At 43.7% G+C, this 23,485-nt stretch overlaps 1 protein-coding gene across 1 annotated transcript in view; it reads right to left on the reverse strand.

Annotated features, from left to right (window-relative positions):
• LOC148141480 (NACHT, LRR and PYD domains-containing protein 3-like) overlaps positions 1 to 23,485 on the reverse strand; it is a 93,739-nt gene that overhangs the window by 49,057 nt on the left and 21,197 nt on the right. The window contains exons 4-7 of the mRNA XM_087978416.1: positions 22,665 to 22,836; positions 22,499 to 22,564; positions 15,068 to 16,805; positions 11,723 to 11,809 (exon numbers count right to left, since the gene is read on the reverse strand). Coding sequence (XP_087834542.1) covers positions 11,723 to 11,809; positions 15,068 to 16,805; positions 22,499 to 22,564; positions 22,665 to 22,836 — 2,063 coding nt within the window. The remainder of the gene's footprint in view (positions 1 to 11,722; positions 11,810 to 15,067; positions 16,806 to 22,498; positions 22,565 to 22,664; positions 22,837 to 23,485) is intronic.

The following is a 23,485-nucleotide window of genomic DNA, read 5'->3' on the forward strand; positions in this document are numbered from 1 at the left end:
GAATGGGAAGCAGATAAACATTTAAGGGAAAGGAGGCTTAGAGTTGTAGACAGTTGTTTTTTAGAGTTCACTTTTGGAGTTAAAGAATAAATTGTTTTTTTTTAAAATAGTAGAATTTGGGACTTCTCTGTCACTCATATTTTAGCTGATTAGGAGGCAAGGTGAGCTTTTCTGGGTGTTCACTTTAATTAGCAGAAGCATACCGCTGTGATGTAACAGTTTGGGAACTCAGGTCCGAGATTTTGACAGATTTAGACAGATCCAGTCTGAGATTAGGACAAACTTAAACAGATTTGGGGTATGAAAGATCCCAGCAGATTTAAACACTTGCCGATTAGTGTCCTAGATCTTTTTAAAAAAAACATAGGTGAGACAATTTATATAATTTTGGTTACTTGTGGTTGGTTAAATTAAAAGTGGCTCTTAAGATTGCTAAAGAGGTTCTGGGGTCTGAAGAAGATTCCCAAATTTGCCAAGAATCTTTAGAAGGACAGAAAAAGATCATTGCTTTAGAATTAGCAAAGAGGTTAGAATTGGGTTTAACCAAGACAAAAGTAAAGCTGAAATAGTAAAGGAGTTGGTCAAGCACTTAGGTGTGTCAGAGAAACAGACAAATGCAGTAGAGTTAGAAAAACCTAAATTACAATTACTAGTGTGGAAACAGGCCCTTCGGCCCAACAAGTCCACACTGACCCTCCGAAGAGTAACCCACTCAGACCCACTTCCCTCTGACTATGCACCTCTCACTATGGGCAATTTACCACTCCCAATTCCCCTAACCTGCACATCTTTGGACTGTGGGGGGAAACCGGAGCACCCGGAGGAAAACCACGCACGTCAAGGGGAGAATGTGCAAACTCCACACAGACCTGAGGCTGGAATTGAACCTGGGATCCTGGTGCTGTGAGGCATCAGTGTTAACCACTGAGCCACCATGAGTTAGAAGATAAACAAAGACAGAGAGGAAAAATAAAAAGAGATAGAAGGCTCTTAGCTGAGCAAAGAGAGAGAGATAGAGAGAAATGAAAGAGAATAGGAGAGAGAATTTGAACCTCAGAACTTACGACTTAGTCAGGAAAGTCAAGTTAACAGGACGGAGATGAAGACAGAAGATAGTGATATATACAAAAATGTTAAAACACTGCCACAATTTGATCAGAAAGATGTAGAAACCTTCTTTATTTCATTTGAAGAATTGGCTAGGCAGATGGAGTGGTCAGAGGACTTGTGAGTAATGCTAGTTCAGACTAAGCCGGTGAGCTGAACTAGTGAGGTATTGGCAGCGCTGTCATCTGAGGAGTCAACCAATTATGAAGATATCAAACAGGCTATTTTGAGTACTTATGAATTGGTAACAGAAGCGTATAGACAGCGGTTCAGAAACATAAAGAAGGAACCAAGTTGAGTTGAAAGACTTAAACATAGTAATTTTGATAGATGGGTGCGGGACTTAAAGATACCTGAGGCACTACAAGAGATTTTTCTGCTGAAGCAGTTTAAAAACTCACTTCCAGGGATGATAAGAATTCATGTGGAAGAACAGAAAGTTCAAGAAGTGAGAACAGCAGCAGAGGTGGCACATGAATATTGGTACATGCGGCAAAATTTAGCTTCCGGCAAGAACTTCATCCTGTGAGGGATAGATATTGGGAGAGGGGGAGATCCTACATGCCAAACATAGAGTAGAGTAGAGTACACTGGTAACAGTTTATCACAGGTGATAAAAGAACCCCAAGAGTGTGGACAGGAGTTAAAAGACTTGGGTGTTTTCACTGTAATGGAGTGGGACACAAAACATTTCAGTGCTGGTGGTTTAAGGAGGGTACTGGGAAAAGGTGTTTTCACTGCCAAAAGGTGGGACATGTAAAGACACAGTGCTGGCTGTTGAAGAAAGGCACTGTGGGAAAAGACGTGGTAAAAGGAGCTAAGCCAGTGGCATTAGTGAAAGTAGTAAAGGAGACCCAAGAAAAGTCGAGGAGCTGCAGGAGAGTGCACAGCCTCGGCAGGGACTGGCTATGGAGTTAGTGCCGGATCTCGATAAAGAATGCGCCTCTGTGGGTAAAGACAAGGGAAAGCAGTTATCATTTTGAGAGATACAGAATCTAATCAATCTCCAAAAGCAAGACATGAACATAGAACATAGAAGAATACAGCGCAGTACAGGCCCTTTGGCCCTCGATGTTGCGCCGATCCAAGCCCACCTAACCTACACTAGCCCACTATCCTCCATATGCCTATCCAATGCCCGCTTAAATGCCCATAAAGAGGGAGAGTCCACCACTGCTACTGGCAGGGCATTCCATGAACTCACGACTCGCTGGGTAAAGAACCTACCCCTAACATCTGTCCTATACCTACCACCCCTTAATTTAAAGCTATGCCCCCTTGTAATAGCTGACTCCATACGTGGAAAAAGGTTCTCACGGTCAACCCTATCTAAACCCCTAATCATCTTGTACACCTCTATCAAGTCACCCCTAAACCTTCTTTTCTCCAATGAAAACAACCCCAAGTGCCTCAGCCTTTCCTCATACGATCTTCCTCCCATACTAGGCAACATCCTGGTAAACCTCCTCTGCACCCGTTCCAGTGCCTCCACATCCTTCCTATAGTATATATCTCAGGACTCCGGAACTCAATTTCTCTACCAATAAAAGCCAGTACGCCATATGCCTTCTTCACCGCACTATTTACCTGGGTGGCAACTTTCAAAGATCTGTGTACATGGACACCAAGATCCCTCTGCTCATCCACACTACCAAGTATCCGACCATTAGCCCAGTACCCCATCTTTTTGTTACTCTTACCAAAGTGAATCACCTCACACTTAGCGACATTGAACTCCATTTGCCACCTTTCTGCCCAGTTCTGCAGCTTGTCTATATCCCGCTGTAACCTGCCACATCCTTCCTCACTGTCAACGACTCCTCCGACTTTCGTATCATCCGCAAACTTGCTCACCCAACCTTCTAACCCCTCTTCCAGGTCATTTATAAAAATGACAAACAGCAATGGTCCCAAAACAGATCCTTGCGGAACACCGCTAGTAACGGCACTCCAAGATGAACCTTTACCATCAACTACTACCCTCTGTCTTCTTCCAGCCAGCCAACTCCTAATCCAAACCTCCAACTCTCCCTCAATGCCATACCTCCGTATTTTTTGCAGTAGTCTACCATGGGGAACCTTATCAAACGCCTTATTAAAATCCATATACACCACATCTACCGCTTTACCCTCGTCCACCTCCTTAGTCACCTTCTCAAAGAATTCAATAAGGTTTGTGAGGCATGACCTGCCCTTCACAAAACCATGCTGACTATCCTTGATCACATTATTCCTATCCAGATGTTCATAAATCCTATCCCTTACAATTCTCTCTAAGACTTTGCCCACAACAGATGTGAGACTCACCGGCCTATAGTTACTAGGGTTATCCCTACTCCCCTTCTTGAACAAGGGAACCACATTTGCTCGCCTCCAGTCTTCTGGCACTACTCCTGTAGACAACGAGGACATAAAAATCAAGGCCAATGGCTCTGCAATCTCCTCCCTTGCTTCCCAGAGAATCCTAGGATAAATGCCATCAGACCCAGAGAACTTATCTATTTTCACCCTTTCCAGAATTTCCAACACCTCTTCCCTACATACCTCAAAGCCATTCATTCTACTTAATTGTGACTCAGTATTCACATCAGCAACAATGTCCTGTTCCTGAGTGAATACTGACGAAAAGTATTCATTCAGTGTCTCCCCAATCTCTTCAGCCTCCACACGCAACTTCCCACGACTATCCTTGACTGGACCTATTCCTACCCTAGTCATTCTTTTATTCCTGACATACCTATAGAAAGCCTTAGGGTTTTCCCTAATCCTACCAACTAAGGACCTTTCATGTCCCCTCCTTGCTGCTCTTAGCTCTCTCTTCAGGTCCTTCCTGGCTACCTTATAACTCTCAATAGCCCCAATTGAACCTTCACGCCTCATCTTTACATAGGCCGCCCTCTTCCATTTAACAAGGGATTCCAATTCCTTATTAAACCATGGCTCCCTCACACGACCCTTTCCTCCCTGCCTGATGGGCACATACTTATCAAGAACACTATATAGTTGCTCCTTGAACAAGTTCCACATATCAATTACGCCCTTGCCTTGAAGCCTACTTTTCCAAGCCACGCATCCTAAGTCATGCCTCACCGCATCATAATTTCCCTGCCCCCAGCTATAACTCTTGCCCTGCAGTGCACACTTATCCCTCTCCATCACTAGAGTAAAAGTCACCGAATTGTGGTCACTATCCCCAAAGTGCTCACCTACCTCTAATTCTAACACCTGGCCTGGTTCGTTACCCAGAACCAAATCCAGTATGGCCTCACCTCTTGTTGGCCTGTCTACATATTGTGTCAGGAAACCCTCCTGCACACATTGGCCAAGGAGCTACACCAAAGACTAAACACTGAGAAGACGACTCACGCCACTCCATCCAAGAATTCCTGAAGACCAAAGGCACCAAGATCGAAAAGGGTGAAACAATGGTCTCCTTTGATGTAACAGCCCTGTTCACATCTACCAACATCAACGTGGCCAAGGAACACTGACTATGCTATTGGAAGTACCAAAGACACATGCACCAAACACCACCAACTTCATCGTGGAAAGGACAGTAGACCTATGCCTTACCACCCACTTCACCTTTAACATTAAAACCTACAGACAAACCAACAGAACATCCATGGGATCTCCAATATCAGAGTTCTTAGCAAAGACAGTATTGCAAAGACTCAAACAAACAGATCTGCCAACCATCCAACCCCAACTTTGGGTTCGCTATGTGGATGAATCCTTTGTCATCATTAAACAAAACAAATTAGAGGAAACCTTCAAGAACATCAATTATACCCTTACTGGCATAACATTCACTAAAGAAGAGGAAAAAAACTACAAACTGCCATTCCTAGATGTCACAGTAGAGCAAAAAGCCAATGGGGAGCTTCAAACCAGCATCTACAGGAAAACAACACACATGGACCAAATACTGGACTACAGAAGCAATCATCCCAACACCCACAAATGGAGTTGTATTAAAACATTATTTCAACAACACACTGCAGCACAGAGGAACTATGCAAAGCAGAGGAAAATCACCTATACAGTGTTCAAAAAGAACGGGTACCAATGAACACAGTCCACTGATTTCTCAGCAACAAACCCTAACAAGCAGACAAAACACATCCAGAAACCCTTGCCACCCTCCCCTACATCAAAGGCCACTTGGCATCATGGTAGCCCACAAACTCATCAACACACTAAAACAACAGCTAATGAACTTGAGAGACCAGATACAGACACTTAACACTAATGTCATTTACAAAATACCATGCAAGAACTGTAACAAACACTACATTGGACAAACAGGCAGAAAACTAGCCACCAGTATTCATGAACATCAACTGGCCACAAAAAGACATGAACCCCCACCCTCCCTCCACCCCCACCTCTCACTAGTATCCTTACACATGGATGAGGAAGGACACCCTTCGGCTGGGACAACACATCCATCCGAGGACAAGCCAAACAGAGAGACACACACGAGAATTCCTAGGAGCATGGCATTCCAACCAGAATGCTATCAACAAACACATTGACTTGGATCCCATTTACCACCTCCTGAGAAAAAGAACATGGAATGATGTTACCACAAGAAATGATGTCACCAACCCAAGGAAACCTAAACACAAATAGAAAGCAGGCCATACCACCAGTGCTTCATCTGGAGGCTCACTGATGATGTTACCTAGTATGGTGATGAAACGTCTGAAAACAAACTTTCCAGCTCAGTGAGCAAACCTACATCCAGAACCTCAACCTGAGCTACAAATCTTCTCAAAACCCAATGAACGTATTTGCACACCGTCTGCCGTGTTAGCCAAGAGAGTGTAATTTGTGGGATAGATGGACAGAAATACAACATTCCCCTATGTAAGATCAGGTTGCAGTGCCAACCCAAGACTGGGGAAGTATCCATAGGAGTAATTGACAAGAGTGTCAGTTCCAGGAATTCAGTTCTTGGGAATGATTTAGCAGCATCCAAGGTAGGAGCAGCACCCCTTGTTGCAGAAAAGCCCAAAGAAGACATGGGAACTGAGGAGTTTAAAAAAACCCAGATATTTTCCCAGACTGCTAGTAACCAGATCCCACTGTCAAAGTCACAGCACAAGACAAAAACTAAAGAGACAGATGAAGGAGTTGAGGTTCAGTTAGTGGACCCCCTGTTTAATGTAATGGTGCAGGAAGAACCTGTACAGTCAGAGGGTCAGACAGAAGTGTGTAGTCCTGAAAGGCTAAGGGACTTGCAACAGAAAGACGAGACAATAAAAGAGAAACATGTTGATGCATACTCAGAAAAGGAGGCAGAGGATACTCCTGAGGGTCATTATCTTAAAGATAGAATCCAAAGATGAAAATGGAGACCACGGCAGGTTAGTGCAGAGGAGAAATGGGCAGAAGTACACCAGATTGTTTTGCCGGTAGCATAAAGACAGGAAGTGTTCTGGGTCGTACATGAATTACCTGTAGCAGGTCATCTCGGTGTACGTAAGACTCAGGCTAAGGTACAAAAGCTTTTCTAATGGCCTGGACTGCACAAGGATGTGGTGCACCAGAGACCATCATAGAACAGTGCAGGGCAGTAGGCCCTTCGGCCCTCAATGTTGCACCAAACTGTGGAACCAATCTGAAGCCTATCTATCCTACACTATTCCATTTTCATCCATATGTTTATCCAATGATCATTTAAATGCCCGTAAAGTTGGCAAGTCTACTACTGTTGCAGGCAGAGCATACCACGCCTCTACTACTCTCTGAGTAAAGGAACTACCTCTGACATCTCTCCTATATCTATCACCCCTCAATTTAAAGCTACTTCCCCTCATGCTAGCCATCACAATCCCAGGAAAAATGGCTCTCACTGTCCACCTTATCTAACCCTCTGATTATCTTATATGTCTTAATTAAGTCACCTCTCAGCCTTCTTCTCTCTAACGAAAACAGCCTCATGTTCCTCAGCTTTTCCTCACAAGACCTTCCCTCCATACCAGGCAACATCCGAGTAGATCGCCTCTGAACCCTTTCCAAAGCTTCCACATCCTTCCATAATATGGTGACCAGAACTGTACGCAATACTACAAGTGCGGCTGAACCAAAGTTTTGTACAGCTGCAATGTGACCTCATGGCTCCGAAACTCAATCCCTCTCCCAATAAAAGCAAAAAGTATGACTTCTTAACAACCCTATCAACCTGGGTGGCAACTTTCAGGGATCTATGCACATGGACACAGAAACCTCTCTGCTCATCTACACTACCAAGAATCTTACCATTAGCACTGTACTCTTTATTCCTGTTGCTCCTTCCAAAGTGAATCACCTGACGCTTTTCCACATTAAACTTCATTTGCCACCTCTCAACCCAGCATTATGTCTCCTTGTAACCTGCAACATCCTTCCGCACTGTCCACAACTCCACTGATCTCAGTGTCATCCACAAATTCACTAACCCATTCCCATCAACCATCACCCTCTGTCTTCTTTCAGCTCACCAATTTCTGATCCAAACCGCAAAACCACCCTCAATCCCATGCCTCTGTACTTTGTGCAATACCCTACCATGGTGAACCTTTTCAAATGCCTTACTGAAATCCATACACATCACACTAACTACTTTATCCTCATCCACCTTGTTAGTCACCATCTCAACGAACTCAATAAGGTACGTAAGGCACAACCTAACCTTCACAAAATCGTGTTGACTATCCCTAATCAACTTATTCCTCTCTAGATGATTATAAACTCTACCTCTTATAGCATTTTCCAACACTTTACCCACAACTGAAGTAAGGCTCATTGGTTTATAATTACCAGGAGTGTCACTACTCCCCTTCTTGAACAAGGGGACAGCATTTGCTATCCTCCAGTCTTCTGGCACTATTACTGTAGACAATGATGACAAAGATCAAAGCCAAAGGCTCTGCAATCTCCTCCCTGGCTTCCCAGAGAATCCTAAGATAAATCCTGTATGGCCCAGGGGACTTATCTATTTTCATATTTTCCAGAATTGCTAACACCTCCTTGTGAACCTCAATCCCATCTAGTCTAGTAGCCTGTACCTCAGTATTCTCCTCAACAATATTGTCTTTTTCCAGTATGAAAACCAACAAAAAAATATTCATTTAGTTCTCCTATCTCCTCGGACTCCATGTACAACTTCCCACTACTGTCCTTGATTGGCCCTAATCTTACTCTTGTCATTCTTTTATTCCGAATATACCTAGAGAAAGCTTTATAGGTTTCCTTGATCCTATCTGCCAACAACTTCTCATGTCTCCTCCTGGCTCTTCTTAGTTCTCTCTTTAGGTCTTTCCTGGTAAGCTTGTAACTGTCAAGTGCCCTAACTGAGCCTTCACGTCTCATCCTAACATAAGCTTTCTTCCTCCTCTTGATAACAGATTCAAGTTATTTAGTAAATCATGGCTCCTTCACTCGACCACTTCCTCCCTGTCTGACAGGTACATAATTATCAAGGACATGCAGTAGCTGGTCCTTGAATAAGCTCCACATTTCAACTCTCCCATTCCCCACACTTTCCTTCCCCATCCTACGTGTCCTAAATCTTGCCTAATCGCATCATAATTGCCTTTCCCTCCCTGTTAAAACTCTTGTGGTATTACCTATCCCTTTCCATCGCTAAAGTAAACATAACTTAATTGTGGTCATTATCACTAAAGTGTTCATCTAAGTCTGACACCTGGCCAGGTTCATTCCCCAGTACTAAATCCAATGTAGCCTCACCTTTTGTTGGCCTATCTTCATACTGAGTCAGGGAACCCTCCTTCACACATTGGAGAAAAACTGACTCATGTGAACTACTCAAGGTATAGTATTTCTTGCCAATATTTGGAAAACTAAATATGCCATAATGACTACCCTGTTACTCTCACTCCTATCCAGAATCATCTTTGATTTCCTTTCCTCTACATCTTGAACTATTCGGAGGCCAATAGAAAACTCCCAACAAGGTGACCTCTCCTTTCCTGTATCGAACCTCAGCCCATACCACCTCAGTAGATGAGTCCTCAAACATCCTTTCTGCAACCATAATACTGTCCTTGTCTAACATGCCTCACCTCCCCATCTTCTTTGTTCTTACTGAAACATCTAAACCCCAGAACCTGCAACAGCCATTCCAATCTCTGTTCTATCCATGTCTCTGAAATGGCACAACATCGAAGCCCCAGGTACCAAGCTATGCTGCAAGTTCACCCACCTTATTCCGGATGCTCCTGGCGTTGAAATAGATATACTGCAAATCACCTTCCTGCTCGTCGGTGCAAACTTGTGACCTTGAAACCATTTTTGTGACCACACTACTCTCAATCTCCTGGACACTGGAGCTACAATTTAGGTTCCCATCCCACGGCTGAATTAGCTTAAACCCTCTCAAAGGGCATTAGCAAATTTCCACAAAGGATATTGGTATCCCTCCGGTTCAGGTGTAGACCATCCTGTTTGTAGAGGTCCCAGCTGCCCCAGAATGAGCCCCAATTATCCAGGTATCCAAAATACAGTCTCCTGCACCATCCCTGTGGCCGTGTTCAACTCCTCTTTGTTCCTATTCCTGGCCTTGCTGGCACATGGCAAGGGCAACAAACCAGAGATAACAACTCTTTGTTCTAGCTCTAAACCTCCACCCTCGCTCTATGAATTTCTGCCTTAAATGCCCATCCCTTTTCCTATCTATGTAGACCACGACTTGGGGATGCTCCCCCTCCCCCAGCACATGGGAGGCAGCCCACCAACTGTGAGTCTCTCTGATTCCTACAGAACCTCCTGTCTGTCCCCCTAACTAGGAGTCCCCAATGACTAATGCTCTACTCTTCTTCCACCTTCCCGTCTGAGCAACAGGGACAGACACCGTGCCAGAGACCTGTATCCCATGGTTTACCCCGGTAAGTCATCCTCCCCAACAATATCCGACTTGTTATTGAAGGGAATGGCTACAGGGGTTCCCTACACTGTCTGCCAGGTCCCTTTCTGTCTTCTGACAGTAACCCATCTGCCTTTTTCTTGTACCTGAGGTGTGACTACCTCCCAACTTCTCTTAATAATCCCCCCATCTCCCGAATGATCCAAAACTCATCCAGCTTCAGTTCCCTAATGTGGTTTTTGTGCAGCTGGAGCTGGGTGCACTTCAAATGGACAAAGTCAGCACTGCATTACAATGCTGCTGTAAAGACATTTTGTGCTCAGTGACACAGACCAAGCTGATGGATCAGACCAGCTTACCTCTTGGGCTCAGTGACTGCGTGCTGTCCAGATGCTCACAGCATCTTTGCTTTGCCTTGCCTTTAAGCACTTTCCCCCTTTAAGCAAAGATACCAAGCTTACAATACTACTGACAGCCCTGTTGTTTAGAGCAGAAGTAAAGCAAGGAAATGTTTGCGCCAACTGTACACAGTCATAGGAGAATCAAGGGCAGCCTCTGATACCAGTCCAGGAGCTGGGACACTGTCAGACAGCCGCTTGGGGTGGTCAGTCAGGATCCTCTCCTCATAAGGGAGAAGGAGCTGAACATTGGGCAGCCCACCATCTGTCTTGACTCTCTCTGCCTTATTGTGGGCAATTTTCTGCTGAAATAGGAAAAGGGATAGATTAAGGGAAATGATAGTGGGTGATACAGCTGTTACAGCTAGCGATGGTGGGAAAAATGTGGTGTGGCCTTCTGAGTAGTCAGCACAGAGACCATGTGGGGAGGGGGAGAATTGGGTGAGTAAGGGAAGATGGAACAGTATGTACCAGGACGGGTGTGAGGTACATGCAGCAGCAGAGACAGAGTGAGCATGAGGTAGCAGAGAGTAGATTCTGTAATTTACTGTGGGTGGTTTAGAGAAAATCATTTTCCTTCCTCCTACAGTGCAGGGCTTTCTTCCAGGCGGCTGAGACCATACTGTTCCAGGTGGCATCCTCAGACCAGGCTCACAGGGTCTGGTGTTGTGGCCTACTCTGTCAGTTCTGGCAGAAGAAAAGGGCCCCCTTCAGGATAACATGATTCAGTAGGACCTCCAGTCGCCTAACTGTAGAGCAGGATGCCGAATTTCCCCATTTCAGCTATGTCTATGATAAATGTCAGGCTCCATGAAGGGCAGTTCTGGACTGATACTGTTTTTCTGGATGCATAATAACTTTTTTTTTAAAAATGCACCAGGGATGCTGGACTACTCTAGGATATGTGAGCAGGAGTGGGTGAGGAATAGATGAGAGGGGCACTGGAGGAGCAGGTTCGGTCGTTAATGAAGCAAGATGAAGATAATAGCACAAGAAAACAAGATCTCAGGGATAGAAACCAATTACTGAAACATGATAAAATTGACAGTGAGCCAGAGATTCACCTTGTTAACACTTCACAGTCGTCTGCAACTGTATTTTGATGCAGATATAACAACAGTGTGGTCTATTCTGGAATATCACGTGTTCCTATAACCACCAACAAATGCAATGTTCTCTTTTTTTACATTCTTCCCCATGTCCATTTTCTCTACCTGATATCACTGTCTCTACTAATACAGTTACCCATAATGTATATTACAGCTAGCAGTATTCCTGATGATGACGATAATACACAATGTCAGACATCCAGTTTTTGTAAATAGTCTCTCACTCAGGTACTTACTCCAGTCTCTCTATTTCACAGTCTGGATTCTTCAGAGCTGTACACACGATTCTCACTCTGGAATCTTCCAGATCATTACCGCGCAGTCTAAACAGAGAGAAATGTGCATTAATATGAATTGAGTTTTTATCAGGAGGCTGAGAAATAGGAAGTAGTTTTTGATTGTGGACTGAAATAGGAAAAGAACAATGTTAAAATTGAAAATTTTGGAACGTATTGCACCACACTAAAATAAGTTGCCAACACTCAGTTTAAGTGGCATTTACACTGTTGCCTTGTTCAATCAGTGAGGATTAGATTAGATTAGATTAGATTAGATTCCCTACAGTGTGGAAACAGGCCCTTCTGTCCAACAAGTCCACACTGACTCCCCGAGGAGTAACCCACCCAGTCCCATTTCCCTCTGACTAATACATCTAACGCTATGGGCAATTTGGAATGGAAATGTGTTGCTGGAAAAGCACAGCAGGTCAGGCAGCATCCAGGGAACAGGAGAATCGACGGTTCGGGCATAAGCCCTTCTTCAGGAATGGCAATTTGGAATGGCCAACACACCTGACCAGCACATCTTTTGAATGCGGGACGAAATCGGAGCACCCAGAGGAAACCCACGCAGACACGGGGAGAATGTGCTAACTCCACACAGACAGTCGTCCAAGGCTGGAATTGAACCTGGGTCACTGCTGCTCTGAGACAACAGATCTTAACCACTTAACCACCATACCTCATGACTGGCTGCAGACAGGGTGATACCACCGTGTGTACACAAAATCAGATTTAATCTGCAAAAATTGCTGATTGGTTTGTGGAGATGTGACCAGCTGTGGATGACAAAAGCCAGCTGTCTGCCAACAAATGTGTGATTGGGTTTTGGGCAGTGAACAGCTCGTAAATGTGAACAATACTGCCACAAGTCTTCAGATCTATTGAAGATGAAGTGGTGTGTCTCATAGCAGTAGGAAATACTTGAAGCTTGAGGAAAGTCAGTTTATTCGTCGTCACTATTTACTGGAAGGTGTTGCTTTTAACCAATAAGTTAGAGAACTTCATAATTTCTAGTCACTCAGTGCTTCCTGCAAGGAAGCGAACCTAGAGAAGATCAGCATGTACTGGCAAATAAAAACATCTCAGTGACCTCAATGGAGAGGGGCTATTATATTCGATCAATAATGTTTTCTCCCTTTATCCAACAGCAGTTTTTTTTTAATTGAGTCCCTGGAAGTAAGTCTTTTATTTACTTTAATAGAGTTTTACTTAATAAACTTATACATGAGAAACTGAGAAAAGTTATTCAGGTTTTATTTCTGGTGAGAATCCTGCAAAGTAAACCAATACCCCAGATAAAATAACATTATTGCTGTAATTTCAACTGTAATCCACCAGCAGAGCTGCTGCAAGCTAACTACAAACATTCATTTTATTGGAGTCAAATTCACATTACTTAAGCTAATACCTTTCCTTTGCTGGAAAAAAAAGAGTAATTCATATTTTTAAATTCTCTTTCCTGCTTTTCTCTTCCTGCTTCCTTGGGTCTGTACGTGTGCCCACTTGCCAATGCATTGGCTATAATTTAATCCTGAAGAAGGGCTAATGCCCGAAACGTCGATTCTCCTGTTCCCTAGATGCTGCCTGACCTGCTGCGCTTTTCCAGCAACACATTTCCATCTATAATTTAATCCCCACTAGCCTGCGTGGATTAAACCAGTTTCTTGGTCTTAATCCTCAATAGTTTAGATTAGATTAGATTAGATTAGATTAGATTACTTACAGTGTGGAAACAGACCCTTTGGTCCAACAAGTCCACACCGACCCGCCGAAGCGCAACCCACCCATACCCCTACATTTACCCCTTTAACCTAACACTACGGGCAATTTAGCATGGCCAATTCACCTGACCCGCACATCTTTTGGATTGTGGGAGGAAACCGGAGCACCCGGAGGAAACCCACGCAGACACGGGGAGAATGTGCAAACTCCACACAGTCAGTCGCCTGAGTCGGGAATTGAACCCGGGTCTCTGGCGCTGTGAGGCAGCAGTGCTAACCACTGTGCCACCATGTCGCCCATGTTGAGAGTCATTTAAAAACTGAACTTCACAAACATGGATTTTGAGATTAAACAGCATGGCCTAATTCCAAAAGGAAAAGAGATAAGAAAATAAACTAAAATCACTCTTATTACAGACAGAAGAGAACAGTAAACAATAATTCAACTCTTTCCTTTCATATTGGTCTCATTCCTCAATAATCAGATTTAAATCTCCAGAAGCTCAGTGGCTGGCCCTGCCAAGTTCTGAAAAATTTCTCTCATTTTGGATCTTTCGAAATCTGGGAATTTGAGGGAATGGCACAATTTTCCACACATTAAATCAGAAACCAGCAATTCCTTTTACTTGATAACTGCACATCATTTTAATCTTTATACTATTTTGGGGTGGATGAAGAAGGGCTTATGCCCAAGACATCGACTCTCCTGCTCCTCGGATGCTGCCTGACCGGCTGTGTTTTTCCAGCACCATACTATTCGACTATTTCATGGTGACTAACACTATGAAACTACATTAGCTGTTGCTATAAAATCCAGTCCACTGAATTTTATGTAAGGAAGAAATTTTATGTAAGGAAGAAATTTTATTCTCGGTCATTATATTGTTGAAATATCACAATTGTCTTGGTTTATAGGGAAGGGGAGTTTCTTACTGCATTTGTCATTCAATACAAGGCATGTTTACAGCAGGTGCAGCTGTTCTTGATATTTCAAGGGAATTTCTCGGAGTCTACTCCAGGCATAAACTCAGTGGGAATGGACCGTTAAAAACCTCTGTTATTTATCATTGCAATTTTTTCAGAGACTGTACCCTACATGCAAGATCTTATCAATGTGTTGGACATTTAGTGATTTGGAGTCTTTAAAACAGCAGGTTACTTCTTTGACTGAACTGTGATCCACATAAATAATTAGACTTAAAAAAGTCATTTAAAGTAATTATCTCAATTTCAAATACGTCCCATCTCTTTTAAGGAACCAGAGTATTATTTCCGATGACACTTTCCACACCATTGATGTTTAAAATACTGAGAGGACCTATATTCTAGATTAGTGAATAAATACCACATTTTTCCTTTTCATCTCACTTCCATGGTCAGGTTCTACAAGAATCCACTAAGCAGACCAACAACTGGTCAGCAAAAGCATCATTCTTATTTTATACCTCAGCATTTCACACTAGTCTTATCTTCCAAAGTTTTTCTGACTCTGCCTCCTTCATTTGAGCTCAAAAAGGTGCTTTTTTTGGCAACATAGCAAGTGGTTTATCATCAATCAAAGTATTGAACAAGCCGGTACCTCAAGATGTGGCATTTGTGCAGAACGGATGCCAGCCGCTGGAGTCCTTCACAATGAATATAGCATTCACGTAGTCTGAGCTCTTTTATTGAATCACAGAACCCAATGACATGAGAGAGGACCACACAGTCAATAGGGGTCAGTTGCAATCCATCAAAGTTAAGTATTTTCACAGATCCCACTGTGGCCTGAGCCAGTGCTGTATTCTGAGATTCAAACAGACAGTGCATCATCATCAGGAGGCTTCTTTTCCCACTGTGATCCATTACACTTCCAGCCAGGTTGATAACGGTTTTCTTCACCCATTCAATAACTTGACAGGTTGTTTGATGAAGAAATGGACCGAGAAACTTCACCAGGGGCTGTGCGGCCTGTGGGGAAGAGAGACCAGCTACAAAACGGAGAAATATTTCAAATCTCCCATCCTCCTTACCATGGGCTTCACGAAGGAGGTTCTGGATGTTTTTGGGATGTGCGATCAGGAATTGTGCGAGTGCAGCTACAAACTCTTGGATGGTGAGATGTGGAAACGTGTAAAACACACTGTGGACAGAATCATCTCGCTCCAAAAGTTCCATCAGGAACCCAGACAGGAACTGGGAGGGTTGCAGATTGTACTGGATCAAATCTCCATTCCGAAACACAATTTTCTTCTCAGAGACTCCTGTGAAGGCCATCTCACCAAGCTTCAGCAACACATCATGGGGGTCTTCAATCTCTCGGCTATGGTTTTTCAGAATGTTGTAAATATAGTAGGAATAGAGTTGGGTGATGGTCTTGGGCACCTGCTGCTGTTTCATGTCTTTTTCTGTGAAAAAGGGACCCAGTGACAGACCGAGGATCCAGCAGTACGAAGGGTTGTAGCACATGGTGTAAAGGATCTCATTCTCCTCCACATATTTGAAAACAGCTGCTGCCACTTTCTGATCCTCAAAAAACCTGTTGAAATATTCCTTCCGGTCATCACCAACAAATCCCAGGATTTCAGCCCAGACACTGATCTCAGCCTTTTCCAATAAATGCAATGCAATGGGACGGCTGGTCACTAGCACTGAACATCCTGGGAGCAGCTTGTGCTGGATTAAACCATACACAACATCAGACACTTCACACCAGCAATCAGGATCCATACACATCAGCGGAGGCTCTGTATTTCTCCGACTGTCAGAAAAATCAATACTGTCCTTGAATTCATCCAAACCATCAAATATAAACAGCAAACCCTCTGGGTTCTTCCAGAGCTCTCCAAGAACATTCCCAAAGTAAGGATATAGATCTAGTATCAGACTCTTCAGGTTTATTCTGCAGTTGATAGCATTCAAATCCCGGAATTTAAAACTGAAAACAAACTGAAATTCTGGGTATATTTTTCCAATGGCCCAATCATAAACAATCTTTTGTACCATTGTTGTTTTTCCAATTCCCGGGACTCCACTCACTGCTGCTGAACCCCCAGAGTTAAATTTTCTCTGAGAAAAGCTGCTATAGAACAATTGATCAGCTCTGATTTTTTCCAGTTCATGACGGAGATGCTTTTCTCTCCACTCTTCATGGTCTCGGCCTCTTGCCAGTAGCTCGTGTTCTACAAGTGTCCGATCTCGAACAGTAGAAATGACCGTTAGCTCAGCATATCGATCAATCAGCTGGAAAACCTTCACCTTCTCCTTTATTAGGATAGTGTTCACTCTCAATGTTTCAGTTTGTACCCGGAGAGTTTCCTTGTGTTTCTGCTGAACATCTTCAATTAAAATAGACAGAAAGTGGTTCTCACTGTTAGTTATATTAACATCGAAGAAAAATAAAAAGTCTCAATTTGTTTTAACTGGACAGTGAAATGTTGCATTTAGTGCACAGATTCAGTCTAGGATTGTATAGAAATTAAACCGCAGTTCATGAAAACGTCACTTGGAAGTGAAGGATGGTTGAGAAAAAAATTCAAATTCTTTTAGTTTTGGTAATAACTGAACGTGAAGATTTCGACAAAAGTGATCATTTCCCTCTAATGGTTAATATATTAGACTGAATAAGAATTACACATCACAGAAATGTTCTCGTTTCCATATAATAAATATGAAAGCAATATGGTTCAAAACATTCAAACAGGAGTGGAAGGTTATCCTGATCAAACAGGAGTGGAAGGTTATCCTGATCAAACAGGAGTGGAAGGTTATCCTGATCAAGAAAGGCTGAACAGATAAGGAATCTGCTCACTCCAAGGGAGTGAAGGGCAAGGTTCACATGTTAAAGGTATTTCTTATCATGAATATGGCTGATTGACAGAGTAGACGGATAGTGGAACATTATTTTTAGAACATTACAGTGCAGTACAGGCCCTTGGGCCCTCGATGTTGCGCCGACCTGTCATACCAATCTGAAGCCCAGCTAACCTACACTATTCCACGTACGTCCATATGCTTGTCCAATGACGACTTAAATGTACTTAAAGTTGGCGAATCTACTACCGTTGCAGGCAAAGCATTCCATACCCTTACTACTGAGTAAAGAAACTACCTCTGACATCTGTCCTATATCTATAACCCCTCAATTTAAAGCTATGCCCCTTTGTGCTCGCCGTCATCATATTTGGAAAAAGGCTCTCCCTGTCTACTCTATCTAACCCTCTGATTATCTTATATGCCTCTATTAAGTCACCTCTCAACCTTCTTCTCTCCAACGAAAACAGCCTCAAGTCCCTCAGCCTTTCCTCGTAAGACCTTCCCTCCATACCAGGCAACATCCTAGTAAATCTCCTCTGCACCCTTTCCAAAGCTTCCACATCTTTCTTATAGTGCGGTGACCAGAACTGTACACAATACTCCAAGTGAGGCTGCACCAGAGTTTTGTACAGCTGTAGCATAGCCTCATGGTTCCGGAACTTGATCCCTCTATTAATAAAAGCTAAAACACCGTGTGCCTTCTTAACAACCCTGCCAACCTGGGTGGCAACTTTCAAGGATCTGTGTACCTGGACACCGAGATCTCTCTGCTCATCTACACTACCAAGAATCTTACCATTAGCGCAGTACTTTACATTCCGGTTACTCCAACCAAAGGGAATCACCTCACAGTTGTCAGCATTAAACTCCATTTGCCACCTCTCAGCCCAGCTCTGCAGCTTATCTATGCCTCTCTGTAACCTACAACAGCCTTCGTCACTACCCACAACTCCACCGACCTTAGTGTCGTCTGAAAATTTACTAACCCACCCTTCTGCACCCTCATCCAGGTCGTTTATAAAAATGGACCCAACACCGACCCTTGCGGTACACCACTGGTAACTGGACTCCAGGATGAACATTTCTCATCGACCACCACCCTCTGTCTTCTTTCAGCAAGCCAATTACTGATCCAAACTGCTATATCTTTCACAATCCCATTCCTCTTCATTTTGTACAATAACCTACAGTGGAGACTCTTATCGAACGCCTTGCTGAAGTCCATATAGACCACATCAACCGGTTTACTTTCATCTACCTGTTTGGTCACCTTCTCAAAGAACTCAATAAGGTTTGTGAGGCATGACCTACCCTTCACAAAACCCTGCTGACTATCCTTAATCAAATTATTCTTTTCTAGATGATTATAAATCCTATCTCTTATAACCTTTTCCAACACTTTGCCAACAACTGAAGTAAGGCTCACTGGTCTATAATTCCCAGGGTTGTCTCTACTCCCCTTCTTGAACAGGGGAACCACATTTGTTATCCTCTAGTCTTCTGGCACTATTCCTGTAGACAATGACGATTTAAAGATCAATGCCAAAGGCTCGGCAATCTCCTCCCTGGCTTCCCAGAGGATCCTACGATAAATCCCATCCGGCCCCGGGGACTTATCTATTTTCACACTACGCAGGATTTCTAATATCTCTTCCTTGTGAACCTCAATCCCACCTAGTCTAGTAGCCTGTATCTCAGTATTCTCCTCGACAACATTGTCATTTTCTAGGGTGAATACTGTCGAAAAATGTTCATTTAGTGCTTCCCTTATCTCCTCTGACTCCACACACAACTTCCCACTACTATCCTTGATTGGCCCTAATCTTACTCGTCATTCTTTTATTCCATAAATACCTATAGAAAGCCTTAGGGTTTACCCTGATCCTACCGGCAACAACTTCTCATGTCTTCTCCTGGCTCTTCTGAGCTCTCTCTTTAGGTCTTGCCTGGCTACCTTGTAATCCTCAAGCACCCTACCTGAGTCTTCACATCTCATCCTAACATAAGCCTTCTTCTTCCTCTTGACCACTTCCTTCGTAAACCACGGCTCCCGCGCTCTACAGCTTCCTCCCTGCCTGACAGGTACATACTTATCAAGGACACTCAGGAGCTTTTCCTTGAATAAGCTCCACATTTCTAATGTGCCCATCCCCTGCAGCTTCCTTCCCCATCCTATGCTTCCTAATTCTTGCCTAATCACATCATAATTGCCTTTCCCCCAGCTGTTACTCTTGCCCAGTGGTATACACCTATCACCAAAGTGCTCACCTACTTCCAAGTCTAACACCTGGCCGGGCTCATTACCCAGTACCAAATCTAATGTGGCTTCGCCCCTTGTTGGCCTGTCTACATACTGTGTCAGGAAGCCCTCCTACACACATTGGACAAAAACTGACCCATCTATAGTACTCGTACTATAGTGTTACCAGTCAATATTTGGAAAGGTGAAGTCCCCCATGACAACTACCCTGTCTCTCTCACTCCTATTGAGAATCATCTTTGCTATCCTTTCCTCTACATCTCTGGAACTATTCGGAGGCCTATAGAAAACTCCCAACAGGGTGATCTCTCCTTTTCTGTTTCTAACCTCAGCCCATACTACCTTAGTTGACAGGTCCCCAAACATCCTTTATGCAACTGTAATACTGTCCTTGACCAACATTGTCACACCTCCCCCTCTTTTGCCATCTTCTCTGTTTTTACTGAAACATCTAAATCCTGGAACTTGCAACAACCATTCCTGTCCCTGCTCTATCCATGTCTCTGAAAGTCCCAGGTACCAACCCAGCTGCAAGTTCACCCATCTTATTCCGGATGTTCCTGGCGTTGAAGTAGACACACTTCAGACCAACGTCTTGCTTGCCGGTGCCATCTTGCGTCCCTGAAACTTGATTTCGGACCTCCCTACTCTCAACCTTTTCGATACCCGAACTACAATTTTGGTTCCCATCCCCCTGCTGGATTAGTTTAAACCCACCCCAATAGCCTTAGCGAATTACCCCCCCGCCCCAGGATATTGGTATCCCTCTGGTTCAGATGAAGACCATCCTGCTTGTAGAGGTCCCACCTACCCCAGAAAGAGCCCCAATTATCCAAGAATCCAAAACCCTCCCTCCTGCACCATCCCTGTAGTCACGTGTTCAACTCCTCTCTCTCCCTATTCCTCGCCTCATTAGCACGTGGCACGGGCAACAAACCAGAGACGACAACTCTGTTCGTCCTAGCTCTAAGCTTCCATCCTAGCTCCCTGAACTTCTGACTTAAATCCCCATCTCTCTTCCTACCTATGCCTTTGGTGCCTATGTGGACCACAACTTGGGGCTGCTCCCCCTCCCCCTTGAGGATCCCAAAAACACGATCAGAGACATCACGAACCCTGGCACCTGGGAGGCAACACACTAACCATGAGTCTCTCTCGTCCCCACAGAACCTCCTATCTGTCCCCCTAACTATGGAGTCCCCAATGACTACTGCTCTGCTCCTCTTCCCCCTTCCTTCTGAACAGCAGGGACAGACTCTGTGCCAGAGCCCTGTGCCCCATTGCTTTCCCCTGGTAAGTCCCCCCCCCCCAACAGTATCCAAAACAGTATACTTATTGTTGAGGTGGATGGCCACAGGGGATCCCTGCACTGCCTGCCGGTTCCCTTTCTACCCATCTGCCTTTTTCTTGTACCTGAGGAGTGACTACCTCCCTGTAACTCCTCTCAATAACCCCCTCTGCCTCCCGAATGATCCGAAGTTCATCCAGCTCCAGTTCCAGTTCTCTAACGCGGTTTGAGGAGCTGGAGTTGGGTGCACTTCCCACAGATGTAGTCAGTAGGGACACTAGTGGTGACCCTTACCTCCCACATTCTGCAGGAGGAACATTCAACTGCCCTAACCTCCATTTCCACTATTCTAAATTCCCATTGAGACTGTTGAAAAATAAGGAATAAAAAATAAACTCGTTACCTTACCAATCTGGTGCACAGAATCTTTGTTTTTGGTTAGAGGATGATGGGTGGGAGACACTACCCGATTGGTGTTTCGGGTAACGCACCCACACAAATATATGACTTCCCAGAAATCCTTCGCTCCTCCCTGGCACCTCTCGGCAAATAGAGGCTCGACTCCCGAGTCAAGTCCCTTTTAATGCGGGAAAACTCACCCTTCCTGGCAGCCCCTGCTTCACCACTCCCTCTCTCCTCGCCACTCCGAACGGAGTGGAGACATTCATTTGAAACTGAAGGTGGTCACCAATCATCCCAGAAAGTGACACAGGTGAAAACAGCATTACCACAGATAGATTTAGAATGTGAACCTCACTACAAAAGGAACTAGTCAGATGAATAAGCAACCAGAAGATTTACGAACAATTCAGTTGAACTGCCAACTTGCATGGTATAGACGTAATGTCAATTCAGGGAGGCAATGACCTAGTGGTATTATTGCTAGACTTTTAAACGGAAAACTCAGCTAATGTTTTGAGGAGGTGGGTTCAAATCCCACCTAGGCAAATGGTGGAATTTGAATTCAATAAAGAACCTGAAATTAAGAGACTAATGACGACCATGAATCCATTGTTGATTGCAAAAAAAACCTCACTTGGGTCACTAATATCCTTAAGGGAAAGAAATCAGCCATCCTTACCTTATCTGGTCTGCATGTGACTGCAGACCAACAGCAATGTGGTTGACTCTTAACTACCCTCTGGGCAAACAGGGATGAGCAATAAATGGCCTGGCTACAGAGAGCTACATCGCATGAAGGAATAAAAACAAAGTGTTTCAATTCACTTATTTTCACTTCTCTGTCCCTCTATCGGAAAGGCATATCTAAATATGTCAAACTAAAAATGCTGTTATTTTCAAATGCCAAGTGCATAGGGATAGACGTTAAAGTATATTGGGATCCTGTCAGGTGTGTACAGGGTTGCACATGGTATTGGGATTCTCTGTCTAAAAGTCGTACACAACAGTTACCAGCAGTTTCATTTGATGAAATAATTCAATTCTCACACATCTACAGCATACAGGAGAAATGGGATCAATCCTAAGTTGAATCTATGTAAAACAGTTGATATTTGAAGGATGCTCCAATTACTTAGATTTGTGTTTCCCAGCTTCTGAATTTTAGATTATTAGACTATCAAACTCCATATAAATGGCTAAGATCAGACAATCTGTTTTTCAGAATTGAAAATAAATCGGTTTAAGATTTCCATGTTGTTAATTACCTTTCAGGTGACTGGGTATTTCAGACAAACTTCGGACATTATCCATATAACGAATTGGATCAGAACCTGTTCAGATTTAGATTTCATTAATTTAGATTAGTGTAATACTTCAGCAAAATATGAAATGCTCCAATCCGAAATTAAATAATGTGAGACTTTACTGTACCATGTTCCTCTATCGTTTTCAGTAATTTATCCAACTTTGGCAAACCATGGCGCATTTTTACAAAGGATTCCCACATCACCCTTTGGGCCTGAGAGCCTTTCTCCATCACCAGGTTTAGGAGAAGTTTGGAACTATCCGCTCGGTTTCTCTTCTTCGCGAGCTCAGTGATTTCCTGTAAAGAATAATCATTAATAGATTGAGCAATAAAGTGAAAGACAGATACTCTGAATGAGAAGGAAAGGATCTCCTCAGTAGTAGGATCCCTCTTATTCTGAGCCTGGAAAGCAGTCACTGCATCATATCCCAATCCCCCATGAATATGGATGAGTATATTGTAAACATCTTCTGGAAAGATGCAATCTGAAATAGGCTGTTGCACCACCAAGCATGATCTGTCCATCAACAGTACTACCTCAGAATAGTTTTTAGGACAGCAAGTAGTTACTGGTCAGGAGCGATTTACAGATCTATTCTGATCAGAAGCGAAACAGTGAAGAACTGAACTGGGCCATTCAGCCCCTTGAGCCTAACCTGTTCATCATTCAAAATTATGGTTCAGGTCAATAACCTTTTTTCTGGAAAACACTTCACTTGTTGGCCTCATATCTTGTGCAAAGGCACACAATTATTGTTCAGCTCCAGACATCACTAAGTTTCTCTGCGTTGGCTCCTAGGACCAACTGCTTTCAACTATGTACAGCAAGCCCTGATTGACAGCCAGGATTGATTTTAAAGTGGCAAGTAATGCTCATGGCAGGGAATTGTCAACTGATCACTTTCTGCAATTACCTGCGACGTTAGCATTTTCATTCAATGGCATC

The sequence above is a fragment of the Chiloscyllium plagiosum genome, unplaced genomic scaffold (assembly GCF_037043375.1).
Source record: "Chiloscyllium plagiosum isolate Xiang-an unplaced genomic scaffold, Cpla_swu_hap1 HiC_scaffold_33, whole genome shotgun sequence".
Classification (NCBI taxonomy): domain Eukaryota; kingdom Metazoa; phylum Chordata; class Chondrichthyes; order Orectolobiformes; family Hemiscylliidae; genus Chiloscyllium; species Chiloscyllium plagiosum.